The 17,247-nt window shown below is 39.1% G+C and overlaps 1 protein-coding gene across 8 annotated transcripts in view; it reads left to right on the forward strand.

Moving 5' to 3' along the window:
• BCAS3 (BCAS3 microtubule associated cell migration factor) overlaps nucleotides 1–17,247 on the forward strand; it is a 292,590-nt gene that overhangs the window by 42,915 nt on the left and 232,428 nt on the right. For all 8 annotated transcript variants that reach the window (XR_008841832.1, XM_056506355.1, XM_056506359.1 and 5 more), the window contains exons 10-12: nucleotides 2,947–3,023; nucleotides 4,705–4,788; nucleotides 9,974–10,144. Coding sequence is in view for 7 of the 8 variants with exons in the window: in XM_056506355.1 (XP_056362330.1) it covers nucleotides 2,947–3,023; nucleotides 4,705–4,788; nucleotides 9,974–10,144 (332 nt within the window). In the remaining variant the exon portion in view is untranslated. The remainder of the gene's footprint in view (nucleotides 1–2,946; nucleotides 3,024–4,704; nucleotides 4,789–9,973; nucleotides 10,145–17,247) is intronic.

Below are 17,247 nucleotides of genomic sequence, written 5' to 3' on the forward strand. Positions count from 1 at the left end.
CTGTACTCAAAAGTTATGAAGCAGTTCCCTGTAGGTTTTCACCTGTATTTTTGTGAGTGATAGGCCCAGTTAAGCTGATTCTAAGATCAGATATTTTTGAGTACTTGCTTGGTTTGCTGCACTTTTGGAAGGACTTTCCCTGAGTGATCATTCTTGGATGACCTCTCCATGCTGTCATTAAAACTTGGAAACTTTGGTCTTCTTGACAGTTAGTTCTGCATTCTCATTATGTTCATTCCTATTGTAAACACCCTGAAGTTGCTGCTGTTCTTGCTTAGAATGGCTTTTTCCTCTGTTGTTTTGAAGTCTGGTAGGAATGGAAGTTAATCTTTAAGAGAGTGGGGCTGGTGAGGATTGGATGGCCCAGCTCGATGGGTCACGCCGTGTCTGTCTTTTCATTCGCCTCCTAGATGATGTTCTGCTGACTCCAGCTGTTTTTTTGGAAAGCAGAAAAACAATTTGCTTTTCCTTCCCATAAAGTATAACCCTTTGTTTATCCTTGTGCTGCTGCAAGTTTCCAAAATGCAAAGACTTGCAAAGAAAAGAAAGGGAGGAAATAGCTCCTTTTTTTTTACGCTGTTTTTCGTATCGGAGAGAAGAGTTTAGGACTGACTGAATTGTTGACCTTTGTGGAGTTTATTCTTAGAAATGGCTGATTTGTGTGTGGAGTCTGATTGACTGAGCCCAGTTCATGGGACAAACCACGGGCAGTGGGTTTGGGACAGCAGTCCCAGCCTTTCTATCTCACTCCTCTGTTCAGTGATCAATTTTGGATCTGGAGAATTCTTTTTGCAGTTCTTCAATGACTTCAGTTCACTGAAGTAATTGAGAACAGCTCCCTTTTCCAAGCAGGACTTATTTTCTTATTTTTTTTGCTATGAGTTGTTGAATTGTTGAGTCTCCTTTAGCCTTCTCCTGCAGGGATGTTACGAATTTGGGAAACACAAGTCACTGGTTCTAAAGTCACTGCAGAGATTTACATGACGAGGGTTATTAATGCTGTATTTTATACATAAAAGGGAAGGTAAAGGGAAGGTTTGGGGGACCTGAGTTCCTTTCCTGAGCCAGATAAGAGCTGCCGAGGCAGAATTCGGCATTAAAACCTCAGCGCTCCTGATCTGTAATGTCATCGGAAGAACACGTTTGTATTTACAACCCAGCCCTGTATTTACAACCTTTTTTTTTTTGCTTGCTTTGTTCCTTAAGAGGCTCTGGCTGCCCACATTTTATGCACTCCTGGAATGCAATAACAATTGTGGCATCATCTCTTCAGAACTCGTTTTCCTTCCTGAGATCAGGGCGGCGATAGGGACTCAGCAAACCCTGCTGGGTTCTGCCTGGGATGGTTTCACTGGGTCAATTCATTCTCTCCTTCCTTTGCTTTCTGACCTTTGGAACAGCTCACTGTGATCTTTGCAATTTTGCAATACTGGAAAATGAAACCCAGGGTTGTTTATCCCGGTGGGGCCCAAAAACGCATCCAAAGTGTTGTCAAACGTCCTTTTGAAACTTCCAGAGTTGTGTTGGCACCTCCCTCACACCCCTCACCCCTGCAGGTGGGCAGAGTAAACCCATTCCAAAATAAAACCAGTCCAAAATAAAACCATTTCTGCTGCCCTCTGGAAATGTTTTGGAGGCTGCTGGAAAAAACCTGGATATTCCCAGAGATTTTCCTTGCTGGGGGTGCAAAGCAGTGTCAGAGTCTCTCATGAGAGATTTAGAAAATAAAAAATACAAAACTGAGCTGGCCGTGGCTGGGTTTGGCTTTTATATATTTTTTTTAAGGATTTTATATATTTCTTTAGGATTTTAAGCAATACACTGATAAAAGTTGTGTTTGTGTTCTGAAACACTTTTGCCTGTGCTCCTTTACCAGGATACAGGAGCAGCTGCCCAGGGCTCCTTTAAATCAGACACACATGTCTCTAAGGTCTTCAATATTTTGTTTCTTTGCTAATCAGTGAGAGAATTTAAATTGCTAAATTGACTGTATTAGCCTAAGAACTGGTGAAAACTGAGATTAACTATTTGCTTGATAGCCTCCTCCTTCTCCCTTTCTTTCCTCCTCATTTCTTCATGTAAAATGTGTATTTTTAAATACAAATTATTTATTTTATTTATAAAAAATTTATTTTACTTACAACCTTTTGTAAAAATACATATTTAAAAAACTTTATATATGAAATGCCATTTAATATGGGCCTGATTAATTTTAAGCCTTTACATGTTTTCATTCACAGCTATTTTCTCTTACAGGTATTTTCATGTTTTAACCCTCAGGACTAATTCTCTTTTCTATGCTCATTTTTATCCATATGTATAAATCTATTTTTAATGATAATATAAAGGTAATGGAAAGCAGGTGAACAGTGGAAACATTGCCACCAATTTTAAAGGAATTATGAACTTTCCCACTGTGAAAAGTTAAATTTGTGCAAAAGAATGTGGAGAGACTGAGGGCTTGTGTAGAGAATTGTTAAAATCAAAACCAAAAGCATTTTGAAAGGCTGAGGGCTTGTATATAGAATTATTAGAAACAAAACCAAGAGCACAATACATCCTTTCATACAATAAAAATCTAGAAGGGCTTGAAGTGAGCAAACTGTTCCCCAACAGAAAGGTGTCAAATAAAATGAATTAAAATGAAGATACAAAACCAATCGAGTCAAACATCAATATTCCCTCACCCCAGAATGTCATTTTTGTATCCAAATGGCTTTAAAAATGCAAACAAAAGGAGAAATGAATATTTACACATAATTAAATGTTCAAAATAGCTCATCTAACCACAGCCTTATCTCTAGGAACAAAAATGCAAGCATCCACTGAGTGCTATTAGCAACTGAAAGGCTTTTGTTTAGACTTTTTGTTTTCTTGGCAATAAATAAAATTCTTTGGAAGAAGTCATTAAGATATTTCTTAATGTTTCCTTTTCAAACTTTGCAGGCTGCTATCCTTGTCCTGGGCCAAACATGAATCCTATTGCTCTTGGAAGCCGTTGGCTTGCTTATGCAGAAAATAAGGTAAGGAGGGGTTTGATATCAAAAAATACTTCTAGATTTTCTATATATAGGGGGAAAAAGAAAAGAAAAGGTCCCAGGAAAAAGGTATGTGCAAAAAAAAAAAAGTCTGTAAGAGGAGTTGTATTAAAATGTCAGATCTAAGTATTTTAAAATATTAGATCTTTACATATTTGATTTAAGCTCAATTTAAGGAATTTGGAAGGCAGAGAAGACAGCCATCAACGTGTTTTCAGTGAGGTGTCTCAATAATTAACCCATTTTGTGCTTTAAAAGTTTAAAACATTTAATTACAGACACTTCTGAAGGCAAAAAAACCACTTCCTAAATTCTGTTTGGGGGAACTGAGTCTGGACAGAGCCTGGGTTTGTCTGAGTCACCACAGCAATGCACTCTGTAGGTTAGAAAATAGCATTAAATTGGCCACTTTTGAACATCTTCGTAAAAGTTAAGCTCCAGGAAAAAAACAGAAAAATTTTAAAGACTTTTTCTTTTTTCTAGAGACAAAGAAAATAGATTCCCAAGTAAAGAAATGATGATTGCTTTCACCCAGAGAAGTGGTTGTGTATTTAAAGCCTGAAGTGAAGCCTAAATTCAGCTCCTAGTGCCTTATTTTTATTTCAAAGCAGATGTTTTTTCTCCCTTCCACCTGTGACTGGAGAAGCTGTTTCTAGAGCTGAGCCAGAAATTATCAGGAGCAGATTTTAGAAATATATTTGCTGTTACCTCCTCCAGCACAGCTGATTTAATCCCAAATCCAGGCCTGCCTTGCCTTTAGTGCCACACCTTGCTGATGCTGGAAACCTTAACCCTGGTCAGCATGGGATTTAAAAAGTATTGCTGCCAAAATATCAGCAAAGAGTTGTATCACAAAATATCACAAAAGAGTTGTAAAGGGAATTTAAATGGTTTGTGTGTTCCCAGGTAAATTCACTGTGGGCTTTCCCTAGTTTAGGTGTTTTTATTTAGATATTTAAATATAAGCAGGACAGAAAAGCCTTTAGAAAAATACTTCTTACAGTAATTTTTAATTTTCTTTAGCTCAAATAGTTAAACAGGCAACATATTCTGTGTGCAAAGAACAAACATCTATATTTTTTCTAATTTTGCATAGAAGCACAGATTCTATTGTTAGGGTTCAAGGGCAAAACCTACTTTTGTATAGTGATGGCAGGTACAAGAGTCTTGTTTTAATTGATTGATTTTGAAAGAAGGCAATAAAAAGCAAACCCCATGTACATTCCTTCAATCTATTAAATGCAAAGTTTCAAACAACTCTTTTCCTTTGTCATTTCTTTGCTTGCTCGTCATAAAAAGGAGGAGAAAGCCACACTCAGATTCTTAGAATGGCTGATATTTAATGTTACATATACATGGCTAAAGCTTTTGATTATATTTATTTAAATTTATTTGTGGTATTGCTGCCAGACCAGAAATCCCACCATTTCAAAGTTTATGAATTCTTAGTGAGTGCTCATCTGGTAATTGAAAACTGGAGCGGGGGACGCGACAGTCTGGGTGGCACCCAGAAGATTATAAAAAGGGGTTAAGTGTCTCAGCAGGGCTTTTTGCTATTTGTAGGAAAAAACACACCACTGTACATGATAAATAAGAGCTCTGGTAATGGGTTATGGCTTTGTGTAGTTTAATAGTAGTGACTTGGTTGCTGTCTTTCTTCTCGTAGCTGATCCGATGCCATCAGTCCCGTGGTGGAGCCTGTGGAGACAACATTCAGTCTTACACTGCCACAGTCATTAGTGCTGCCAAAGTGAGTCCATCATCTGCCCTGGGAGAGCTGCTCCTGGAACATAATGATGAGGTTTCCCTGCTGAATTGGGCTGTGTGTCATCACCCCCTCCCTTCCCTGAGCACACTGAGAACCCTGCAGGCAGCAGCACCGTGCCTGCCCTCCCCATCCTGCAAATCCCTGAATAACTGTAGCTTTCCACAAAGTATTTCTGTTCCTGAACTGATTTTTTAAAAATGGTATTTATTACAAACAGCTATTTACATTAGAGGGAAGTGACAGTGGGATGGATTTGTATAATGGCTGCTCATAGTGGAACAAGTTTATGTGATTAGAAATCAACATTGTGAATTATTAGTCTTTTAGCATCATGAAAAGTGACTTTACAAGTGCCTGGTGCTTTTTGGACTCCATCACAACCCCATTATACGTTTGCTCTCTCTGAAGGGTGACAGCACAGTACTGGAGCTAATTAATTACCTTCTTTGAAGGTTAGAGCTTATTAATGACTGTTTACATATAGGTTCCATTGCCTCGTTTTCTTACTTCAGATGATGTTATAAAATCCCTGTGTTTTCAGAGAAATGTCTGGGGTTTTGCAGTATTAAAAGAAGCCCATAGCTTGGAAAAATATTAAACAAGACTGAGCACAGCTTTTATTTTACTGTCTCCCTCCCAGCTCCTTTCCTTGCTGCAACAACAATTTCATTTTCTCACACACACACACAGAGTGAGTTTTGGCACTGTGGGGTGAACTCGGTGCTGATTACAAGCTTCCCTTGTAACCACCAGCCTTTTCATTTCTGATATGTGCAACAAAACAAACCTAATAATAGGAATGAAATGACAGAAAGCTCAGTGGCACCGAGGAAAACAACAGTTAGGAGAAGCCACAAAGAGAGACACAGGGCAGGCCAGCTCATGTGAAAACAAAACAGAAAAACAAACATGGTCCTTCACAATCACAGTGTGGCCAGAGAAGGAGAAAAATCACAGCTTTTTACATTGTTGAGGGGAGCTGGAATTGCTCCTCTCCTGATGTGATTCGCTGAGTCTCTGTTGCAGTTAAAAAAACACAGTTAAATAAAAGGTGTGGGGGGAAATCTCCCCAAATTCCTTCAATCCCAGCATCATGAACATCTTTTTTATAGCCCAGATAAGTTTGGAAAACTGACTGGCTTAGTGTGATCAGCCAGAGTTTGGATCAGATGTGGCAAAATCCTGCAAACAGATCACTGTAGCTGATGGCCTTGCCTGCTGAGTAGTGCTAGGGATCATAATCCAGAAATTCTGCTGTTAAACTGAATTTATCACACTGAAGTAGTGGTATTGCATCATGTGAGTAGATACTGAAGATGAAATGTGTTTATAATCATAGGAAAGAAAAGATTGTTAGCCTCTGTACAGAGATAAACTCCCAGTGAGAGTTAGGAAAAGGGATAATCCCCAGGGCACGGGCTCTGTGCTGCTCTGCATTTGCACAGCACATTGCTCATGCTCCTGCCTGTTGGATGTTACTGTAATAGACAAGATTAATACTAATATAGTTTTAAATATTTGCATGATTTGGCTCTTGAGGAGTGTCTCAGCCTTAGTGTATTAATTTGTTATCCATGAGTGCACCACAGTGAATCTGCAATGTTTAATTTATGAGTGATTTCATTGAGTCTTGGCTTGCTGTCTAGCAGGTTTTCATCTCTGATAACTGCAGGGCTGACTTTCTTGCTGGCAAGTAAATGCTCCACATATCTGTTGCTCTTTGTCCATCTCATTGCCTCACCATCAACTTCACTCCTTCCTTATTTAATTCTTCATTTATGAACTCTACTGCCCTTGTGTCCTATCAGCTGCAGGGGTTTGTAATTCCTTTGCTTTGATCAGCACAGGAGCAGCTTCTGGCAAGTGGATGTCCTTTCCTTTCCCCTGCACTGCTGCTTTTTGGTTCAGAAGTGGTTCCATTAAAATTCTTGTTTTGCCAGGTTACCTTGGGTTACAGCCTTTTCTCTGGTTGGCTTCCAATTTCCTAATGAAGTGAAAGAACCTTCATATGAAAGAGAAGGAAAGCTGAGAGCTTTCAGCAGGGTCACTTTGGAGAATTGCCTTTCAGAGCCTCTCTAGAAGGTCTTGGTGGCAGCACAGAATATTTTCTGTAATGCTTTTCCCTCTGCTGATCCATGTCCTGCTATGGCCAGGGGTTTGTCCTCAGTGAGATGTGCTGCTCTTGGTGCAGCAAATAAATTTCCTCCTTAATCAAATAACTTGGGATTATTTGGGAAGGTCCCTGTTAACCAAAACCACCGAGATCAAAATTGTGATCATGTTGGTGGATTTAAGTGTTCATGTTCTAAAAGCTGTGGTAGTTTCTGTCACTTGACCAAGCAGAAAATTTCAGGAAGCAGAAAATGTGTCAAGATTCACATTGGGATTAATGAGGAGCGAAGATAAAAATAGATGTGTTTGGGAAAATGAAAGTATCATTCCTTAGAGGTGTTGAAGAATGCACTCAGTGCATGTAGACAGGAAAGTCCCTTCCACAGGATAAAGATTCTTTTCAGGCCAGTTGAACAAACAGAGTAGCATGGACATGGAATTTCTTTCAGAAAAAACCTTATTATCCCTTTGTTCAAACTGTGTGTGAGGCTCAACCTCTCTGTGTTTACACCTGAGGCAGATTTTTTTGATATCTCTTTCTGCTTTCTATAGATTTTTCATTTGCAATCAAATAGATAATATAAAATGTATTTATTATGAGAAACAGGAACAATATATTGTGTTGTCACTAAAAGGATGCAAGGTTTGTGTTGGAACAAAGCATCCTAACAGGCACTGAATGGTGCATTTTAATTCTTTTCATCTAATTAAAGTTGTACTTACTTTTCAATTAAATGAGGTATGAGGGCATACATCTATTTTAATTAAATATATGTATTTCTTTATATCCAAATGAACGTGAACAGTCATATTTTGAAGTAGATAGGGTACACATGAGCTTATAAATAATGTGTGTTTCTGCACACTGTGGATCATTGCTTACAAAAGGAGCTGGATCAAGTATTTTCATTTTATTTATCAGCAGACTTCACTGGCAGGTTCCCATCAGTGACAAAGGAACTGGGACAAACTTGAACCCATTTCATTTAAAATGTATTTGCTCTGTCACATGTCTTGCATCAAATTATAAACCAAGTCCTTCTCACCTCATAACTCCTTTGCTTGATTCCTTCTCTGTATCTTTTAATCCTGTACTGGTGAAGTGATTTAGCAAAGGCTGCATCTGTTTTCTCTTGTTACCTGATAACTTTTAATGAGGACTAACAGCTTATGTGAGAGCAAGGTCATTAGCCCTAATGGATGGAGGGGACAGCTGATATGGCATGGGAAAGGTTAAAGATTGCCCCAGAAGTTTTTGCAAATATACACAACAGCACAGGGCAGTAAGTGCTGTAATGGTTCTGCACTGATATTTCTGAGCTAATGGCCTTGGCCACATCTCTGCACACCTCTGCCTGCTGCAGGCCCACACCGAGCATCAGCACGGGCATTTCCTTCTGGAGAGATGTGAATTTATGTCTGCTACTTTGTCATCCCGTGGCTCTCATTATAAATATTAAAGGTATTTTCTAAAACAGGTCAGTTACAATGTTTAGCCTTTTCCCTTGCACAGGTATTTCACCATTTGCTGCTTTCTCCTCCCTGCTCTAGAAACCGAGAACGAATCGTTTTCTAGGATTTGAACTATTGGCCAAAAAACTGCCTTGTCAGTTTTTGCCAGGAGAGCTGGAATGCATCCCTGTGATGGCACTGGGGCTATTTTAGGTTTATCCCTCAGCCATCAATATCTGCTTTATGTTACCTCTCCCAGCCTCCTGAATTCACCACTGTTAAAACCCGTTTGATTCTCCTCTGTCGTAGCCGGGTATAAAAAGAAATAACAAGAAACAAATGGCAGGATATTACTAAAGACTTTAAACCCCCAAAGCCATTGCTGTGCTAAAGGCCTGGCTCGATTTTAAGTGGAAGTATCTCCATTAGCATTAATGGGGTGAGTCCATCAGCAGAGGCATCTCAGAGGTTAATCAGCCTTCCTGGCTGGCCATGGCCATCGATACCGTGTGGCGCCTGCTGCTGTTGGCCCTTCAGAGCTTTCCTGACAACACACTAACAGACTTTGTGTAAGTCATTTCCCATGAATTATTAAAACAAACGTTTGGCTGCTAATTGATGAACACTAATGTGTTTTCTAATCACTGCAGTTTGAGATTTTAGCACTAAACAAAGCAGTTGCAATTGATTTGTGGCTGCTTCTTGGTTTCTGCCTGGGATCTGGACATTTTTTTCCTTTTCAATTTAGCAGGCAGCTTAGCTTGTCTTTTTAGTTAAGAATTGGCTTGTTACAGTGTCATTCCATTCTGATCTCTTTTGCTATTTCTTATTTATATTGCATAATAAATCTGCTCAATTCTTTACAGGCAAATAAGGCACAGTCCTTGGTTCAAGGAGAAAATATTTAAAGTTGTAGTTGGGTTTGTTTTTCCTTCAGTCTGCATCTCTCCTACTGTGTCTACTCTGCATATTTCTCCAAATAAAATAAAGCAAAATAAAAATAATCTTCAGCATCTTTAGATGCTAAAAGCTGGTGCAGTGAATGTATTTTCAAACCCATGTCTGGGAAACGTGCAGAGCCTGGAAAGTCCCATTCCTTGTGCTGGGATGTGCCTGGGAGTTCCAGGACCTTGAGAATGGCATTTTTAATTTTCCTGGATTTAAGTCTCATATTCAGTTTTAATGCTTAATTACTGAGTAAAACATAAGTGTATCAGATGTAGCAAAGGCCACATTCTTATTCTTTTGCACTGTGCAGGAAAGAAAACTCTGTCAGGGGCTGTTTGTATTTTTGTGTGAGCTATACCCTCCTCACACCTATCGTGGCCTCATCTTTGATCTTTCTCACCATCCATGCTGTGGGAGTAAGTAAAATCAAAGTTAAAAAAAACCTACACTTGAATAACTGAAATACAGACACATTAAATTATTTGAGCATTAAAATACTTATTTTTTGACTTCCAAAGTAAAGGTTTGCTGGGACACCAAACTTTTTCAAGCTGTTTTGCTCCAGCCTTTTGCAGCTGAACAAATCCATTTCTAGAAAAAATCAACAGCACAGCCTTAAACATCATTTAAGGATTTTATTTTTGTTTTTTTGCAGACAATAAAGACTGGGCTGACCATGGTGGGGAAGGTGGTGACTCAGCTGACGGGGACGCTGCCGTCGGGAGCCACCGAGGAGGAAATCCTGGCTCACAGCAACCTGCGCCGGAGCCCCCTGGTGCCCGGCATTGTCACCATCATCGACACCGACACGGTGGCAGAGGGACAGGTAACTCAGGGCACACAGCCCCGGCTGCATTTCCAGCACAGCCCCAGGGAAATCCTCCTTGTGCTGTCAGGAGTGAGAAACAAACCCGATTTTCGCCGGGGCGGGAATTCCGCAGAGCCGGGATAAAATCCTGTGTGGGACTGAAACGCAGCCAAAATATGGATTGTGCCTGCAGCATGTGCATGTGACACTTGGACAGGATCAAGTGTGAAGTGTCACACTGTGTCTCCCCAGCACTTGTTCCTAATTGACATTGATTGATGCTGATCAGTGGAAGTGGAGATGTAGTCTGATGATTCTGGTTAATACAGAGCGTGGCTGGAATATGGGCTTGGTTAGGAATAGGGGGAATTGTTGAATTCCAGGTTAAAAACCTGATGGGAGAAGTTGGGTATGAAGTGTAAAAGTTATAATTTTATATAAATCCCAAATGCAGTCGAGCATGAAGCTGTTTGGTGAGGCATTTGTGCTGTTTTATAATGATAAATTTACTGTATACAATAATCCACAGTGCAGTGCATCAGGCACAATCATTTGTTACAAACTCCACACCATTATCAGACAATTTTGAAATTGCTGGATTTTCCTGTCTTTATGAGAGAGAAGATATCCATGTCTTTTTTTGTTTGTTTCTACCACTCATTTAATTTTAAAGTGTCTGGTCCTGGAGGCAGTGTTTATGCAGAACTCCCACACACTTCATTATTCTGTAACTAGTCTGTGAGATTTTTTTTCCACATGGTCACATTTATTGAATTTAAAGAAAAAAAAAGTTTAATTTTTTCTTGTTTTCTTCTATTTTTATGTTTCTCATTGCAGGTAAGTTAGTGAGATATTAAGGACACATCAAAAGTCAAATATTTAAACAAGTTATTTTATTTTTTTTTCTTGACAGGAAAATAAAAATTTTTATTTGAAAAAAAAACCAAAACAAAGAAAAACTTCGTTATGGTTGTTCCCTGAGAATTAATTTTGGAAGTGTTTAGCTAGGCAATGTTGCATAGAAAGGGAATTGTTCATAAAACAGTAAAGACATTTTCTTCCAAAATTGAAATAAAAGTAAGAAGATAATGGAAAAAAAAATTAAGATCTTAGAGTCAGGTCTTAAAATAATTTTGTTGGCTGTTGGGATTTTTTTTTTTCCAGGAAAAATAATCTTTTGGCCCTTCATATACAACAAGGAAAGAAAAAAAAAAAACAACAAAAGATAAATTTGACTTCATAAATTTCTGATGAAGCTGTTTAATGTGGTCATTATTTCTGCTGGTCACTGTCTGTGCTTTGATTCTTCTGCATAGGCCTAGGGGGAAAGAAATGATAGATCTTAGGTTTTTAAGACTTGTTATAGATGATTTAGAGGTTTTATGAACTTGTCCTCTGACCCTGACAATGGCAGGGAGCTATCAAAGCCTAAAGGGCACTACAGGAGAGGAGCTGTAAAAATCATGTTTGTCTTGTCCAAACCCTGCTGCTCTAACAGAAATAAGCTTAATAACAGAAATAAGAAATAAGGAAAATAAGTTTTGTCTTCAACCTCTAGGAAGCTGGATATCCTAATTCTGTGTGTTGCATTCTCATTTTTGTGTTCTGAAGTTTTAAAATGCTGTTAAATTCTATGATTTATTTCCAGGGCTGAGATTTGCTTTCAGTCTTATGTTTATTTCCAGTGAAAAAAGAAAATAACCTTTCTTTTGCATTGTTAGATTTTCATGGTGCAGGAGATTTTTTAAACAGTTTTTTCTTATTGAAATGTTCCTCTGGCAAAAAGAAACTGATTACAAATAAATAAATGCACTTTGTACATGGTCATTCCACACTGCCAGGACAGAACCTTCTGTGAGGAGTGTCCTGGGTGCTCCCAGTCCCTCTGAGCCTTTTCCTGAGCCCCCAGCTCTGTTCCAGGGGAAATGGGAGTTTTTGTGCAGATGTCAGCTGCAGATCCTGGTTTTGGCAGGGATGGGATGCTGTGAGCAGGGAATTCCAGCGTGTTTGAACTGCCTGGGTAACCCTGGCTGGGTTTGGGGCAGGATTTAGGGAAGGATTTCATCCCCTCTGGCCTTTCTGAGGTGAGAATCTCTCTGAGCTTTTCTTGCTGCCCTGCCTCCAGCAGACACTGCAGCATGGAGCTGCTCCAGAGGAATTTCTGACAGTTTTACTCTCCTGTGGAAATGGGAGAGATCCCTGAGCTCCATCACCACTTTGAGATGGGGGGTGGTGGGGCAGGTTGGTGATGCCAATTCCAGCCTGTCTGCTCTTCTGGGGTCACTGTCTGTTTTTCTGAAGTTTATGGAATCACAGATTCACAGAATCAGTAAGTTTGGAAAAGAGCTGCAAGATCAAGTCCAGCCTTTGTCTGCATCCTGCCATTGCCATGAAACCAAATTGTGCTTTTTTTTTGGATCCTCCCAGGGATGGTGACTCCACTTTCCTGTGGGGAATCCTTCCAGTGCAGAACCACTCTCAGTGAAAGGATTTTTCCTTGTTTTATCACCCCAGTTTTCAGCTTTTTAAAGATAAGAGTTGTGAGTGGAATCACCAAACCCTTCCTGCTGGGATGAGATGTTCCTGGTTTGGGATGTTCATGGCTGTGCCCATCAGGCTCTTCCTCCACTCACTGAAAAACCCTGAATTCAAAATTCCAACCAGGTATTTTCTGGGCTGAAAGGACACTTGGAAAGCCTTGAATTCCATTCAGCAGGGATTGCTTTGTGCTCAAATGAGTTTCAGCCTTGTCACAACTGAGGGGAATTTCAGAAGCAGGGAGGAATTATTTTCTTATCATCAATGCCTTCCTAATGTAAAATAAATACCTCACCTCCTTCAGGTCAATAAAGATTTCTATCACCTGCACAGCCTGACTAAGAATTTGGGTGTTGCAGTGAAAGATACATTTTCCAAGTAATAAAATATGCCTGTAAGATAAGATACAGTAAAAAAAAGAAAGAATTAATCTGTTTTAAAAAGAGAAAGAAAATGGAAGGTAACAATAAATCTATGGCAGGCAAATATATCATTTTGGAGGAGAAATAAGCTTTTTTTTTTGAGTGGGGAAGCATTTTTTAAAAAATAAATATGTCTAAGGGTTTGCAAATTAATGATCCAAGTACTTTTTCAGTTATTTCAAGCCCAGCACACGGGTTCTAAAGATAGACTGAGCTGCTGTGTGCATGTGTACAAATAAAAGAATTTCTGTGCCAGGAGGATGATGAAGGGACATGTTTGGACACAGACCAAGAGGACTAACTATATTTTTCAGTAATTTTTTATAATTTCTGCCATTTCCAAGGCATTACATATGAGGGATGTGAGAGGGAGCTCGATGTGTCTCATTCACTGCCCTGTGCTGCCATGGCAGAGGGTGAAAAGCAAACTCACCACTGAAAAATCCACAATTAAAGAGTAAAGAACTCTCCTAATGTAATCTTGCAGGATTAAATCTGCAGGGAGAGTATTTTTAATAAACCTTATGAATGTAGATATTGTAGTAAACTCTCATCCCCAGCAGTTTATGTGATAGCTCCTACTTTCAGAATTGCTGCTACTTTAAGAAAATTTGAATTATGAGGTAATTAAATAAATGCAGAGGAATGCAGAATTATTGACGTTGGCTGTCAGGAGATATTTGTAAAAGGAATAAAAATAATTATCGAGATGCCCAAGTAACTTTGTGGTAAACCAAAATATGTTAACAAGGTTGTGTGCTTGTTTAAACTTCCTTCTAATGAAGTGTTAGCAAACTTTTCAGTTAGATGGAAGGACTATTTATTTGAATCCCTTAATTAGTTGAAATGGATAAACCTAAAGCTGTACAGATGTCCTCTTTTTCAGTAATTGGAATTAAATGTGTAAGACTTTATTGGCTTGGGTTTGAAAGAAAAATTATTTTCTTTCGACCTTTGTTTCTGTATTCTTAATTAATTCATCCACTGGGCCACCCACGTGCAGGCTGCAATAATGACCTTGCTCAAAAGTCACCAGTTTTGGGGCAGAATGTAAATCTGCTCAACATCTAACAGTTGGTTGACAGAGAAAGATGTGGCCAGTTAAAAAATCCAAAACTCAATTCTAGGTGCATTCACCAAGACTGTAACTGATGAAATCTCATCCTGCAGTTCATCCACAGCTCTGGAGTATTGGAGGGAATATTTTCAAAACAGCTTAGCAAAATAAGATAACATGTTGATCTATTTATGTTTTAAAATGTGATCAAGGCTGTTGGTTTTTTTTTTTTTTTTTTTTTTTTTTTTGCTGTTCCCTATTAACTTTTTATTGCATTAAAGAGGAATTTTCGGGAGAAAAAGAAAAAAAGCAGCTGCTTGCTGCAGCTTCCAAAGTTCATTTTCATTTGGTGAGGAGCTGATGGCAATTGAACCAAATCAAGATGCTTATCAGGAACAGGAATTGTTGTGAGATTTTGGTCTGAAGCAAAAAGCAGCTCCAAGAGTGAAGCATAGTCAATAATAAAACTTTAACTACAGACATAATTCCACTGGTCATTAACACCAGGACTTTTATTTTAGGAGCAGCTTTGGCAAAGGCTGATCTGATGTTCTGATGCTCAGATATTTGGCCTCAATTTTCTTCACTTTTTATATCTCTGTGTATTACAGAAGAATTCTTTTTATATATAAATATAAAAAGAGCAACAGGATTCCCTCAGAGCATAATACTGTCTGCCTCACTTTTATTAAAGGAGATCTGGTTTTTGTCAAGAAGACATTTTTGTCTCAGATAAATGGTTCAGGCTGAGCGTGAGGCTGGTTTGAGTTTATGCTGGATTCTATTAAAAGGAGTGCAGTAGTTAATGCCACAGATCTATCACTTTTAGCCCCTTTCCACTGAAGTTTGACCTTGGCTGTAACTTGGGGGAGGCTCTTTGTGAATCAAACTCCAGCTCCAGCTCTTTAAAGCATTGGGGATCTCAAGTGTACAGCAAATATTTGTTATACAATATTCATATTTAGAATTATTGCCAAACCTATTTGTTTTTATGATGATGGGCTTACTCTTTTCTTAATTGTATTAAGAGTAAGACCTGCTTGATTAGATTTGGGTCCATTTTTATTTGTGTTACTTTCATGTTTTATTTAAAAACATGTCTCCACTGGGATAAGTGGTGTAATTTGCCTTTAAAGATTAAAATAATTAAAGTCATAATTATGAGTGGCTTCTGCTCAGCAGTACTGAAAATACCACAGAGGAAGGAAAATATGGCACAGGAGAAAAAAGCTCTGGCTGCAGTTATCTCCTGCCCTCCAAGCAAACACTGATGCTGGCAGTAAATGCAGTGATGCTCTTGGTGCTCTGTCTCTTCTTTCAGGGTGAGATAAAGACAATTTAAAGAATCTTTGATGAACTTCAGAGTTCTGCTGTGACAGAGCTGCTTTGGCTCAGCACATCCAGCCATGGGCTCTCTGGCTGGGCAGGTTTGGGGAAAATCCTGTTGCAGCTCTTGGTGAAATATTTTTGGGCATGAGGTGCAGCTGAGGGCTCGTTCTGGGAGTCTGGGTGGGAAAATCTGAGTGTTGGGCTCTTGTTGGGAGCCCTGCAAGGAGGATCCTGCTGAAGCTCAGTGACTCTGATCACCAGAGCAATGCTGGGATTTCAGAACTTTTCTCAATGAGACACTTTGGAAGGTTTTTAGAGTGGTTAGAGGCCACTACCTTGGAGAAGGAATTGCAGCCTTGGGATTCCTGTGGCTCTGCACACTCTGGGAGGGAGAATGAGCTGCTTCCCTCGAGCTCCCTGACTGCCCTGGCGTGTGGTATTAGGGAAATTGTCCCTCTGTTTTGATTTCCAGGAAAAATTCCCAGCTCTGCTCTTTTCAGGGGCACAAACCCTCAGCTGGCTGGAGGAGCTGCTGCTGCAGGTTTGATGTTCCTGAAGCACTGGGTGTTGTATCAGCATCACTTGCATTTCCTCAAGTTCTTAAAAAAGGGGAAATCACACTGGGATTTAAAGCTCTGAACTGGGATGGGAACCAGGCTTTGGTTTGGTGCCATCTTTGGGAGGGACATTTGGTTGATGATGGAGTTAAGTCCAATTCCTTGATTTTTTTTTTCCTCCTTCCTTTGTAGTGTTGGAATTGTAAAAAGTGATATTTGTTATCCCCAAAAGCAGTGCAGAAATGCAGGAGGAGGACTCGATAAATCCTGAAGATTTCAATAGAGATTGATTATTTTAAAAAGTATTTTTCTCTGTTCCTAGAGGATTTAATTTTTCATGCTGATTTTAAAGAGAGGAAGAATATTTTTTCATCTTTCCATACACAAGCAAGTGTTGTTTCCACATGTATCCCAAAGCCAGTTCTGTCCATTCTGACACAGGGAGTGACACACAGCAGGTGCTGGGGAAGGAGCCCTGAGTGTCACATTCCCCACTGCCCAGGATTACCAAATTGTGAGTGATGAAGGTGCTTTTGTAATTGCTTTTTTTGGGTTTTATTTTGCTTTACTTGGTTAGTACAGGAGATGAACACACTTGAATTTGAATCTGCAAGGGCTGGTTTGCTGTACTAGAAAATCAGCTTTTATAGTGAAAGGGAGGGATCTTTAAAAACTCCTTTTGGAGTATTTTTTTTTTCAAGAAGATATTTTTAAACAGTAAGTGATAAAAGAATTGAAAGCATGGGATCAGTTAACATCACATACAAATAGAGATTTGTCCTTTTTTGAGTTCTCAGGTTTTCTAAGTCTAAGCCTGTTTTCAAGTCTAAGGTGTTTTGCAGTTTTTAATGTTGTGATTTTTTGCTTTGTATCATATTTCCAGAGGAAGAATATTTAAGGATCAGGTTGCCATCCAGTGTTCTGCCTGTTGGACAGGGGTTTATGTTGCAGGGGTGATAACAGCAGTGCATTTATCATTTTTATTTTTTCTCAAATAAAACCATGTTGAATTAATCCTGGAGAAGAGGCTGCATATGAAACATCCTGTATAACTTTCTAGCAATGATTTAGATCCTGTGATACATTTCTCATGGAATATTTTTATTTAACAAGCTAAACCTGCGAAAAAAAAATTATTTATAAAACATTTCTCTTTAATTAGAGCAAAATGTTGAGGCTGAGCCCAACTCCCTGGGAGTGGGGGCTGTGATAAATGGT

Source organism: Oenanthe melanoleuca, chromosome 19 (assembly GCF_029582105.1).
Source record: "Oenanthe melanoleuca isolate GR-GAL-2019-014 chromosome 19, OMel1.0, whole genome shotgun sequence".
In the NCBI taxonomy this organism is placed as follows: Eukaryota; Metazoa; Chordata; class Aves; order Passeriformes; family Muscicapidae; genus Oenanthe; species Oenanthe melanoleuca.